At 34.6% G+C, this 13,425-nt stretch overlaps 1 protein-coding gene across 1 annotated transcript; it reads right to left on the bottom strand.

Annotated features, from left to right (window-relative positions):
- Positions 1-6,550: 6,550 nt before the first annotated feature.
- On the bottom strand, positions 6,551-9,128 carry LOC149496356 (uncharacterized). Its single transcript, XM_089721330.1, has 5 exons — positions 8,657-9,128; positions 8,351-8,430; positions 7,826-8,152; positions 7,583-7,735; positions 6,551-6,991 (listed from the first exon to the last, which is right to left on the bottom strand). Exons 1-5 carry the CDS (start codon positions 9,126-9,128, stop codon positions 6,551-6,553), a joined length of 1,473 nt encoding a protein of 490 aa, XP_089577456.1.
- Between the last annotated feature and the right edge of the window lie 4,297 nt (positions 9,129-13,425).

The raw sequence follows: 13,425 nt of genomic DNA on the forward strand, positions 1-13,425 counted from the left end.
GACACTTAAATTTCTTTATGTTCACGAAATAATTAAGATGTCTCTAACTTATGTTTTATTTCATTATTGGATCCTTTCGTCCAAAAAGTGAACTCGTTTCATTTAAAAGTGAGCATATTCTGTTCAAAAAGCGTATCTAACTAACGGTGAAGAGTTCATATTTTAAACAGAATGACTCGATTATGAGACGAAAATATAAATTAGGGACATTATAGTTATTTTTCAAACAAAAAAGCACTTAAGTGTCGATTTGAACATAACTTAAAAATCCAGTTATATTTTTCCTTTGAGTAATTATTCCTAAAAAAAAAAAAGATAAAATCCTTAATTTTTATAATTTTGTCCGCTTTTTAATTATTGGTTTTCATTGTTGACTAACACTTGGTTTAATAGTAGTTTCTTTTAATGCATTATGATTTAGAGAGTTTAAGAAATTAATTTCATATTATATTATTTAACTTAATTACGTATTAAATTCATAAATTAATTAATTTTGCAACAAAAACATGAATTTTTAATTGTATCTAATTATAAAATTTTTACTATTATAGTTATAGTACAATGCTTCAAACAAAAAACAACTATTGCAAAATCATCCTCGTTATTAATCAATCAAACTATTCAACGGTTCAGCTAACATCATCTAAACAAGTTATAATTGAAGAACTTTAGCTTGATATAGAAAAGAGTTCTTCTGATTCATGACGTACAATCTAACATAATGAGCTATCCTTCACCTAATGTTAGAGATCATGTATGTAGAGCTTAGTTACAAAAATAATCATGAGTTGTCAATGACTGTTTGGTAATTTACATTGAAAAAGATGTGTTTGCAAGTATTGACAATAAAATTATACGAATAGAATTCAGTCAATGAAAAATAGACGAGCATTATTATAATTTAATTATAACCATTTATTTTCTTTTGTAAGGATTTTCTTTGTCTTTTCTATTGTAAAATTTTATAATTTTACAATTTACAATTTTGTCTTTACATTTTTTAATAGCTTTGTCCAAGCATTAACAATAATAAATTTGAAATAAGCATCATATACCAAACTAATTATTCAATACATTTGAAATACTCCTGCTGTCCCATTTTATTTGTATGGTTTGATAAAACATGCATATTAAGAATTTAGGCAACTAAAATTATTTTACTAATTTTTACCTTTAACTCATTAAAGATATTAATGAAAGTCTCTCATTTAATGGATTATAAAGGTGATCATAGAAAAAATAATTATTTACATGTCTAAATTTAGAAACCTTGCAACATTTTGGGATATAAAAAAAAGAAATAACAAGCAAACAAAATGAGGTAGAGGGAATATAATATCAATTATACATCGCACGGGCCTTCAATTGGTCTCGAATTAAAAGTACTTACCCAGTTTTTGTTTTTGTTTTTGTTTTTAAAATTGAAATAGGTTGAAAATGGCTTAAAGTAGTTAGAATCAGCTATAATCAATTAGTTCATATAAAAAAAATTGAAAAAGAAAAGAAAAAAAAATTATTCTTATTTAAATAGCATCAAAACTAAAATAAAAAAGATGGATTTTCAAAAATTTTTAAAGCCACAACTATTGATTTAATTAATCAATTGGCTGTCCTCAATCTTAAAGGAAAAATTTTACTTGAAACTGGTGTATTCAAAAATATTATTAGTATTCGTAGAGGAGGAAATTATTATTTTAATGATACAAATAATTAAATTTAAAAAAAAAAAAACTGGCTGAGTATTTTTAAAAATAATAAATGAATTTTTCAATTTTATCTTTAGTTATATCAGATAGCATAATTATCTTCACAAATTATTTTTTATTTAAGATAAAGTAATTTGGTCAGATTTACTTTTGATAGAAAAATTAATTTCTTCTTATCTCAATTGCTTAACATAGCCAGAAAGTAGTTAGTTATTTAATGTAATATGAAGACTAAATAAAGAGGAGCCCATCTTCATCCAAATGGTTAAACTTAAATCAAATGCTGATCTATTAAGCAAAAACTGAATTTTTAATTTCTTTTTTTTTTCTTTTTCGATATTGAAAAAGAGAATTCGAACTTGAATTTATTATCAGATCGTATGTATTTACTGTTAGGCTATGCCTTGATATGCCTTTTTTTTTTTTTTTTTTTTTGAATTTCACTTGTAATAATTGTTTTTTTTATGGATATGTAATATGTAATTAAACAATGTTGGCAATTAATCTATATCATTATCATATGATGTCAATGCCAAGTCAATCCTTGTTTGACAATGACCAACAAAACAATAACATTAGATTTTCCGTAAACACAATATTAATTAGTTTTTTTGTCATCATTATCTATACCTTCAAATTTTTTATTCTTGTATATATTACTAATACTGACATTAAAATAGTGTTTGGTATTGATCAACTTTACAATATTTATTTTAGATTTTTTATTTTTATATTGGCATAATTAATTTAAACATCTATATGGTTTTGTGTCTTTTTCAATTATACCCAGTATTATTAAACTCACCTGGATATTGATTCGACTAAAAAATTATGCAACGGATCATTGATTTAGCCAATGGTTCATAAAAATATTAATAATATATATTAATTAAATAATTATAAGTTAGAATAATTGAAAATATCAAAAAACCGATTTGAGTCCATTGGATTTATACAAATTGATCGGTTCAACCACGAATCAGTCGGTTCAATTCGATTCTCTTTTTTAATCAGCTCAAAAACAAAACTGGCTTGATTTTGAGGCCGTTTCATTTGTTTTCCCAATTGATCCGTTGAGGTTGGGTTGGGTTTAATAATTGTACCATAGTTTTTAATTTTTACAAAAAATAGTAAAATTTATTAAATTATACTCTCCTTTGTTTTCTATTTCAATTTAGGTTCTTGCATTATAATTAAGAAAGCAGTTAAATCGCTTAAATGGTAATAAAATACTTCTTAATTTGATTAAATTACATTTTATGTTATCTAATTACTCTAAATCTCAAAACTCTCTTTTCATTAATCTATCACTAAAATTAAAAGAGAAAAAATAGGGAGATAATAAAATAAGTTTTAGGAAATTATAGAAAATAATTATTATATTTAATAAATTTAAGGATAAAATTGAAAAAAAAATTAATACTCTTAATCTTCTCAAATGATAGATAATTTTGGAAGAGTAATTGAATTTTAACCATGACTCAATTCGGTCAAACATAAATCATTGAGCTACCATATTTTGTTATTCAGCCTAACACCATATAATCATTCATCAAATGGCCAAAATGAAGGATTTGTTTTCACGTGAAACCTAAATCTATTTTCAGGTCATATATGTATTTACCATTAAATTATGCCTTGATGTGTGGAGGTAATTAATTCTTAGCTAAAAGGTGAGGGAGCTGGTTCATCTCAACACACCGGCGATTCCATTTTAGCAACTGAGATTACTGCGAAATTAATAAGGAAAATATCCACTTAGAGAATTTTATGTAGCTTCATTTTTTAAGCTTGATTATTAAATTTATTCGAACATATTTCGTATTTTATGTAATCTATTGCAGGCCAAGAAGTTGAATCGTCAGCCTACCCCCATGGAGGTCTTCACATTTACACATACGAAGGACCATGATGGGGTTACATTCATTGATATGCGTGCTAAGCTTGTTAGAGTAAGCACAATTGAGTATTTTTTTTTTTTCTGTTTTTCCATCTAAATTTGAATATTTTTGCATTGTTCTGATACTGTTGTATTCTATATTCGTAAGGATAACTATACTACTGGGAAAGAGCGAGCTACTGCATCTCGGGCTCAGACTAGTGAGTAGCCTACGATCGATGAGTTGCAGCTTTATCTCGAAGCTGCAGGAGGCGAGAAGAAGAGGAAAGTGTATGGGATTGGTTCGCAATCGGATATTTTCTACAGCCGCATGCATGGGGCTTTAGCGAGTAGAGCCACAACGGTTAAGCCGAACGCACATTCCGAGGAGATTTAGGATTTACGGGCTCAGCTTCAGGCACAGTAGCAGCAGTAGATACCATAGCTTATATTGCAGTAGCAGCTGATGAATATGTATGCTCGAGATCGACCTACTGCACCGCCAGCTCCCTCTGCACCGATAGATCACTCTAATCCCCAACTTCTTCGACTCTGCCTGCTTCTCAGAGTCCCATTACAGATTTTGCAGATCAGACCCCCTTAGACTTTTTTTTTATTATCATGTTTATTTTGTATATATTACAATATAATTTGTACAATTCACATTAATAATAATTTTTTTTGATAATTTAGCATTTTTTTCATTACTGCGATTGTTTGTGTGAATTACTTGAATCAGCATATATTGCCATTTTTTACAGGTGAACTTTTTATTGTCAAAAATTTAAAATTTATTTTTTTATTCCTAAAAACAAATAGCGGCTGAGCGACAAAATAGCTACGGATAACAATATTTTGAAAAATTAATTGAAACAAATATAGCAACCGATTGGCGACAGCTTTAGCAACAAAACTGCAACGGCTTAACGACAGAATGGTCAAAGATTTAAAATAATATACAGTGACAGATTAGCTACAGATTTAGCAATCAAACCTAGCTGCGGAACAGTCAAAGATTTAAAATAATATACAACGACAGATTAGCTACAGATTTAGCGATTGACCCTAACAACGGAATAGCAACCGAATAGCGACTACTTTATCTTTAATAGGAGTAAGTGATTCATCGACCACTTCAGCAATTTTAGCGACGGATGTCATATTCAGTAGCTAAGAAATTGTGCGACTGATTACGGTGGTCACCGATCATTCACTATATCTATTTTAGCGACAAAAAAATAATTAGCGATCGATTTGTTGGTCGCTAAATAGCGTTTTTTCTTGGGTAAATTATTTTGTTTAAATTGTTGTGTAAAATAATGTAATATTTTAACTTCGTCACAGACTTGCAATACAGTTAATTAAGGATAGGGTTGTCAAAAAAATTTCAATCAGAAAATGAAAATGCCAAATGTTAACTGGGTTAACATTTTAATAAACGCCTATTTTATATACTACCTTACCGAATGATATAGTTTATAAAAACAGTATTTCAACGTAGCCAAAACTCTAAATGATTCCTCGAACATTGGTATTTGAACAGAACTAAATAGTTAATTGCTAAACGCTACTAAAATAGCTAATAACTAACAAACAGTTAATTTTTATCATTTGTTTTTTAGTAGAAAGACGATAGCACTATCATTGTGCTAAATGTTTTACCATATTAATTATGTATCTCAGTGGACCCATATATAGGAGGTGCCAGACTTTTGCTATATTAATTGTTGAACTACATTAATTAACTAAATTCATATTTATTAGCAGAATTAGTTGAATTTAATTAATGCAGAATAAAAAGGATAATATATAAATAAAAGGAGACTAGGACTTGACTCAGACCTTGTCATAACCCATATTTACCAAACAATGGGTTGATTCAGTCAAAAGATCAAATAAACAGAATATGGAAAGAAAACGGAATCACCCAAATTTTGTTTTTTATATATATATTTTTTTATATTTTAAGAAAGTGCCAATTGGATGGATAATTCATGAATATGAATGCCATATATATATATATATATATATATATATATATATATGCATACTTATAAATATAGTTAATAATTAATTGATTTCATAATACTGATAATCTTTGATACTACCTCATAATATTATTAATCTCTATACTGAGCTACTATGAAATACTTGTAAATTATTTACATAAAATTAAAAAAAAAAATTCAAACTTTACGTGGATATGAATAAAATAATTAATAAATATATGAAAATAATTAAAGAATCAAATAAATGAAAATAAATAATTTAGAAATATAAATCATCTCTTTACTACTTAAATGTCACTTGGTTACAAATTATATCTACAAAATATTGTTAAAAATATCATCCGTAGAGAAGTCCATTGAAAATCCAAATAGAAGAAAAGGGCAAACATAAAGGAATAACTTTAAATAAATATTTATATATTTTCTTCTCCATTTCGTTTTAGAATATATTATTTTCTTATGCACAGTAATTTCTTAGTTTGTTTTATGCAATGAGATAGTTTTGATCAAATTGGAAATAAAATTTGATTTACTTTTACCAAATCTGTACAGAATTCAAGAGAATGAGGTGCATTGATTTTAAGGACTTTTATATATTTTTTTTAAAGGGAAATAAATCTCATGCATTGATCAAACTTAAATTGTAAACAACTAGAACTTCTATTTTGAAGGAAGCTCTAACCAAATATGAAAACCAACATATGAATAGGCTTCACGAGCCAAACTATGAGCAACTCTATTTGTTGTTCTCCTAACCCAGGTAACAGTGACCTCATTACCGTTATTACCCATTCCCCCATCTTTCTTACTAAAACACATTCTCTCCCATGTTAACCAATGTATATTTCGACACTCATCCGCCTTCGAACCCACCAAAAAGAATTAATCATTCGTTCTAACTCCGTACACGTAGAGATCGGGATAAGGAAGATGCTCATGCAATAGGCGGGGATAGATTAGGCAACAGACTTAATCAAGATTTCTTTCCCAGCTTTAGATAAAAGACGGCCCTTCCAACTCTGGAGACGGTTCCAAAGACAATCTCTTATAAAGGCAAATACACCCTTTTTATTACGACCAACAAAAGATGGGAGACCAAGATATTTACCATGATTAAGGGGAGTAAAAACATTCAAAATAGCAGAGATAGATTGCCTCAAATCCTCATGAACATTAAGACTAAAGAAAATAATTGATTTTTGAAAGTTAACCGATTGCCTGAGCTCATAAGTCTCCAAAATTTTCTTAACATAGCCACCTTCTTTAGCTGTAGCCCGGAAGAAAAAATAAATGTCATCTGCAAACAAAAGGTGGGAAATGCTAGGGGTACGACTATTAATTTTACAACCATGGATATGACCAGTAGCCTCCGCTTGAAGGAATAAAGCCGATAAACCCTTTGCACAAATCAAAAACAAGGAGAAACTGGATCTCCCTGCCTAAGCCTTTACTTGGGGAAATAGGACCAAACTACGCCCCATTCAACTTGAACATATAGAAAACCGATGAAATACATAACATAATAAGACTAACCCATCTACCAACAAAACCCATCTTCAGCATGACTGCCCTCAAAAAACCCTAATCCATCTTATCGTAGGCCTTGCTTGTCACGCCCCGACTCTAATCACCAGAGAAATTGTCCGCTTTGGATCAAGCCAAATCCCCCATACAAGATTGGCAAGACCCGCACGGTTTTGTCCCGCAGGTGAAATGGGAAACTTCCTAAGAGGTCACCCATCCTGAGATTTTTGTTAAGCGAGCACGCTTAACTCTGGAGTTCTTCCAACTCTCCAGCCACTCCACCAAAAGGCGCCTAGTTTCCCCCTTTTCGATATATGATTTGATTCATTCCTGTGTCCCGCATTCCACTACCCTAGCTAGCTTGCCATCCTAGAAGCTAGCCAGGAGCTTTGCTCTACCCGCCCTCTTAGGATCGCTTTGCCGGGTCGGGATGCCACATTGCTGATATCTACTATCAAACCCACCAAACCACGCTTGCTAGAAGTTTTCCGTTTCATATAATGGATAAGCTTGAAAGCAACTAGGACATTATCCTTGATTAATCTACTAGGCACAAAGGCAGACTGAGAAACAAAAATGACTTTATCTAGAACCAATTTAAGCCTATTTGCTAAAACCTTCACCAGAATCTTGTAAATGAAATTACAAAGAGAAATAGGCCTGAAATCTTAAACATGTTGTGGTTTGTCAATTTTTGGAATAAGAACCATAGTTGTAGCATTAAGGGAAAACGGGAAGACACTAGAAACCAACCACTCCCGACAACTATTAGTAACATCAGGACAAACTATATTCCAAAATTTCTGAAAAAAGAAAGGATTCATATCGTCAGGCCCTGGAGCTTTGTTAGGATGCATCTGAAAAAGAGCCTTCTTAAATTCTTCATCATAAAATGGAGCTAACAGGCGAGCATTATCCTCAGCTGACAACACAGGGGTAATGGGATTGACAATAGAGTCATACTCAGCACTGGACTCTGCAAACAAGTCAGTAAAATAATTAAGAATAATATCTGAGATTTCCTGAGACTCCTCCTGAAAAACATTATGATTATCAAAGAGACCCGTCAAATGGTTCACCCTCCTCGTAGCCGAAGTAGACGCAGGAAAGAACCGGGTATTTGCGTCACCACCCTAAAGCTAAAAAACTTTGGCCCTTTGTTGCCAAAACGTCTCCTCCTGCTGTAGTAATAAATTCAGCTGATCCTTCAACAAAGAACACTCTACTATCACCTGATCATCACTAGCTCCCCTAAGATGTTCAATATCAACTTTAGTCTTAACAATATCATTTGGAATCGCAATCAAAGCTCCTTACCCCACGACTTCAAATGAACACTGCAGCTCCTAATTTTAGAAACAACGTCATCAGATCCCGCACCAAGCTAACCACTACGAATAACATATGAGATACCTGATTCGCAAAGCCACACATTCTCAAATTTAAAGGAACAAAATTTCTTATTCAGCACATCGAGATCCAAAGAATGATGGGCGTATGATCTAAAGCCGAGGCAGAAACATTTTGAACCCAACAACCTGGATAGCGCTCAAGCCACCTGTCAGAAGCGAAAGCATAATCAAGCCTTTCCTTAATCTTGCCAGCTACCCTGCCATTACACCAAGTAAATTTGTACCCTGCCATCAGAATTTCAATTGAGCGACACGCCGCAACCATAGCACGGAAACCAGAAAGAAGAGAACTTGAGACTATATCCCCATCATTTTTATCAGCCTCAAAAAGAAGATTATTAAAATCACCCATGCAGGCCCATGCAAGAGAAGAGAGGGAGGCTAATCGGCAAAGCAAAGCCCAAGTTTCATGCCTCTGACCCCTATTAGCAAAGCTATAAATACCTATCAGACACCAAGTTGCAAGACCATGCTGGTACACATGAGCATCTATAAAATGACTATCAAAACCCACTACACGAATGTCCAACGACTTATTCCAGAGAAGAGCAAGACCTCCAAAATGTCCCATAGCATCAACTTTAAAACAATAATCCATCCTAACCTTCCTACAAACTTCCTCCAATTTATTATTACTAACCAAAGTTTCACACAGAAAAACTACACTCGGTTTATGAGAGTGAATAAGCTCTTTCAAAACGAGAACTGCACGGGTATTGTCGAGACCCTGGCAGTTCCAACTCAGGCAATTTATGGTGTTTGGCAGGCCTGCGATGCAGCACCTACCAATAAAAAATGCTCTTCCTACTGAGTATTCTTAGCACCAGCTTTAGAAATCCCCTAGGGAGTGACTTCATTGTTCAAAGTCCACTCCTGTAAGCTTTCAACCCGGGCCTGCTTTTTAACTCTCGGCAGAACCACTTCATCATTTTCCAAATTCTCTTGTACTGGATGACCTTGAGGGACTGATGAATTGTCCACGCTTCCAGTATAACCATCCCTAGCCACATTCTGAAAGTGAACCCTAGAACAAGAAAGATGAGAAGAGCGAGCATCATGATCCACATAGAGGGTGACGCGGAACCCTATGGAAATTAATTCCAAGAACTCTATGACAAGATTTGAAATAGATCAAATATCAAACTAAACTCCCCTCTATGGCACCCAAAGCTTAAAGAAGCAAGAACACCAGTAATAGAGTAAAAGAATAAGATAAACGCCACAAATAAATTGATAAGTTTACCTTGATTCTTGATGCAATTAGAGGAATGCAATCTCACAATCTCTCTAATCAAAAGTACACGCCAAAGCATGAACAAGCTGTATCTTTGTTAATTCATTGAATGATTTGTTTAACAACATAACAAAGCTATTTATACTAAAATCTAAAAACATGACCCTTAAAGGATTTAGAATAACTAATCCAACTAAGGATAAGGATAAGGAATAACTAATCTAAACCAACTAAGGATAAGGAATAACTAATCCAAACAAACTATGGATAAGGAATAATTAATCCAAACTAACTAAGGATGAGGAATAATTAATCCAAACCAACTAAGGATAAAAATAAAAGGGTGGCCCAATTTATTGGTGGCCCAACCCATTAACAACATTACAACTGAAAACTAACAAAAATGGGCTAACTTATTACGCCAAAGCTAGGCTCTAGTACGGCCAGGGCGTGCTACACCATCAACATGTGCCTCCAATAATGTAAGAAGCCTAGGTGTGCCTTCATGTTCCACACAACACTTGTTGAAAGCAAGATCATAAAGCTCTTGTGTAACTTGGTCTTGAACATATAAGGACATGGCTGCCCCATATCTCTTTGTATGACTTCTTGTAATTGGTCCACTAGGAAGCACTAATGGATTTTCCATGTTGTTCTTCTTGTTCCCTTGGACTCCATGGATGAGTGATGGTAGATCCGTATCAGAGGGGGTTACCATTAGAGTCCCTCAGCCACCTTGATTCCCAACGTTGTTATGAAGCTTGATGAGGCACTGCCCTCAACCATTGCCCCCATCTCAATTCAACTTGACTCAATAGGAGAGGGAATAGTTTATCACAGAAGGTGTCACTGTGACATCCCGACCCGGCAAAGCGATCCTAAGAGGGTAGGTAGAGCAAAGCTCTTGGCTAGCTTCTAGGATGGCAGGCTAGCTAGGGTAGTGGAATGCGGGATACAGGAATGAATCGAATCATATATCAAAAAGGGGAAAACTAATCATTAGAGGCGCCTTTTGGTGGAATGGCTGGAGAGTTGGAAGAACTCCAGGGTTAAGCGTGCTCGCTTAACAGAAATCTTAGGATGGGTGACCTCCTGGGAAGTTTCTCATTTCACCTGCAGGACAAAACCGTGCGTGTCTTGCCAATCTTGTATGGGGGATTTAGCTTGATCCAAAGCGAACAATTCCTCTAGTGATTAGAGTCGGGGCGTGACAGTTGGTATCAGAGCCGGACCCTCCAGTAGATGTATGGTTCGAGGACGAACCACGCGGAAGTTGGTGGGCCTGTGACATCCCAACCCGACAAAGCGATCCTAAAAGGTCGGGTAGAGCAAAGCTCTTGGCTAGCTTCTAGGATGGCAGGCTAGCTAGGGTAGTGGAATGCGGGACACAGGAATGAATTGAATCATATATCGAAAAGGGGGAAACTAATCATTAGAGGCACCTTTTGGTGGAATGGCTGGAGAGTTGGAAGAACTCCAGGGTTAAGCGTGCTCACTTAACGGAAATCCTAGGATGGGTGACCTCCTGGGAAGTTTCTCATTTCACTTGTAGGATAAAACCGTGAGGGTCTTGCCAATCTTATGTGGGGGATTGGGCTTGATCCAAAGCATCGGGGCGTGACAGTCACTGTGACCCAAACAGCCATATACAAAGCAAAAAATTCGTAACCGTTCAAACCTAAAGGTAACAGTCGTGGAACCTCCATCATAGCCTTTAACCTTCTTCCACCGTTTAAGAGGCTTATGGATATCAATTCTCACACGTGTTTGCATGTATGTCCTACAAAAGCTACCATTATTATTTTTAGCGTCACAGTCAATAAACTGACCAATGAAGTTTCCAAATTGCTTGGCAACAGCTTCACACATAAACCCTATAGGCAAATTGTGTATTTGCACCCAGAACAACGAGAAGAAAAGAGGGATCTCCTACTCCAAAACCAGAAGGTGATTAGTAAAAGACCATGACCCGCCACTCCAATTCTTATTCAGGTCCACCAAGTGAAAAAATTGAAAAAGAAAAACCTTAGGGTTGATCTCGCTAATATGTAAACCGCAACCCGAACACCACACATTCGCCAAGGAGGTTTTCATAGCCTCGTAGTTTACTTTCCTATCCGTCAGAAGTCGGCCCACCAGACAAAGAGAGTAATCCGGTTTAGAGACAGGGGCAATTCCATTTTCAACAAGGTCCCACTTCGTTTACTAATCGTCCGATAATGCCAGGTTCACCATAGCGATATCAGAATCCATATTGCCGTCAAAATAAGCCATAACAATTAGGGTGTCATGCACAAGGCAAGACTAGGGTTAATAGGGAAGTTTTCCTTTCATTTCTTGATACTCTATTTGTCTCATGCGTTAAGGACTTTCATTATTGATGTGTATATATAATTTTATATATATAATGAGAAACAAAAAAAAACTATTTAATATTTATAACCATTATTTCTGTCACGACCCGATTCCATGGGCCGGACCGGCACTAGGGCCCAGGTAAGCTTAAGGCCCCCGAGACCCGTAGTAAGCCTGAAACACTAAAAATTTATTATCTCAATATAATTTTAAACATTCAGCCCATATTATTATGAAAGATAAACCTCAATATTTTATTATTTCTCGGCCCAAGTTTATCTTCTACAGCATTCTATAGTTCGAGCCGAATTTACAATACATCACATTCTAATATGGGCTTACAGAATTATTTTGTCTATGTTAATTTACAGCTAAATATATGTAAATTCTACAACTGCGGAGTCACTACTTCTTTGGTATACATAGCTTTTTATACGCATAATTACATAGTGAAATAATTATAGAACCAGGAAAATTTTCCTATTGCCCTGCGCCGAAGAAACATAGCCTAAACTGGATTAAAGAAAAACTTACTTCCTGGAAAAATAAACAAGACATGTGAGTTTTCTAAGAAGTAATACTTATTGCACAACACATGCATTCACACAAATGTATAAATATATCAATCTAGTCATCCGACTAGTTATGTGCTCACGCGACCAATCACACAAATGGCATATCACCAGCACTCACAAGTAATGTCACCTTCAATTAAACAAGCAAGTGGAAATTAGTCAGTGGCGCCACCTGAAACCCCAACGAGCCGTCCTCACACATGGCTCGCCCTCTCATACATGTGCACCAGGGAGCCGATCCCCCATACGGCCAACTGGTCTAATCCTCACTGACCAGTCCTCTCATTATTTTTCCATTCTCTCTTCTCTTTTCCATATTAACAGGAGGCAACTCGGTGGTCTCCATCCAATCTAGATCATCAAGTGCTCACAACAGGAGGCCACCCTGCGGGCTACAATCAAATCTAGATTATCAGGTGCGCAACTACAAGAAGCCATCCTGTGAATTTCCATATAATGTATATCATCAGGTGCACAAGGGGGCGCCGATCTCCCATTTTCCCGGCCGACGGTCAAGTATCATATCATAACCGGATCCATATCACAGACCGTCCTCACAAACCCATGGTGGTCCACTTCATCCCAATTCCACACAAACAAAGCACAACATATCACAACGCAATTAATCAAGTATTGCAATTAAATGCAAACATATTAATCAATTAAACATCGTAACGCAATGCACAATTAGGCATCCAAAATCAAATGCAAATAAATAAGTAATAGTGTTA

The sequence above is a fragment of the Jatropha curcas genome, chromosome 5, assembly GCF_041381405.1.
Source record: "Jatropha curcas cultivar XTBG-Jc1 chromosome 5, XTBG_Jcur_1.0, whole genome shotgun sequence".
Classification (NCBI taxonomy): domain Eukaryota; kingdom Viridiplantae; phylum Streptophyta; class Magnoliopsida; order Malpighiales; family Euphorbiaceae; genus Jatropha; species Jatropha curcas.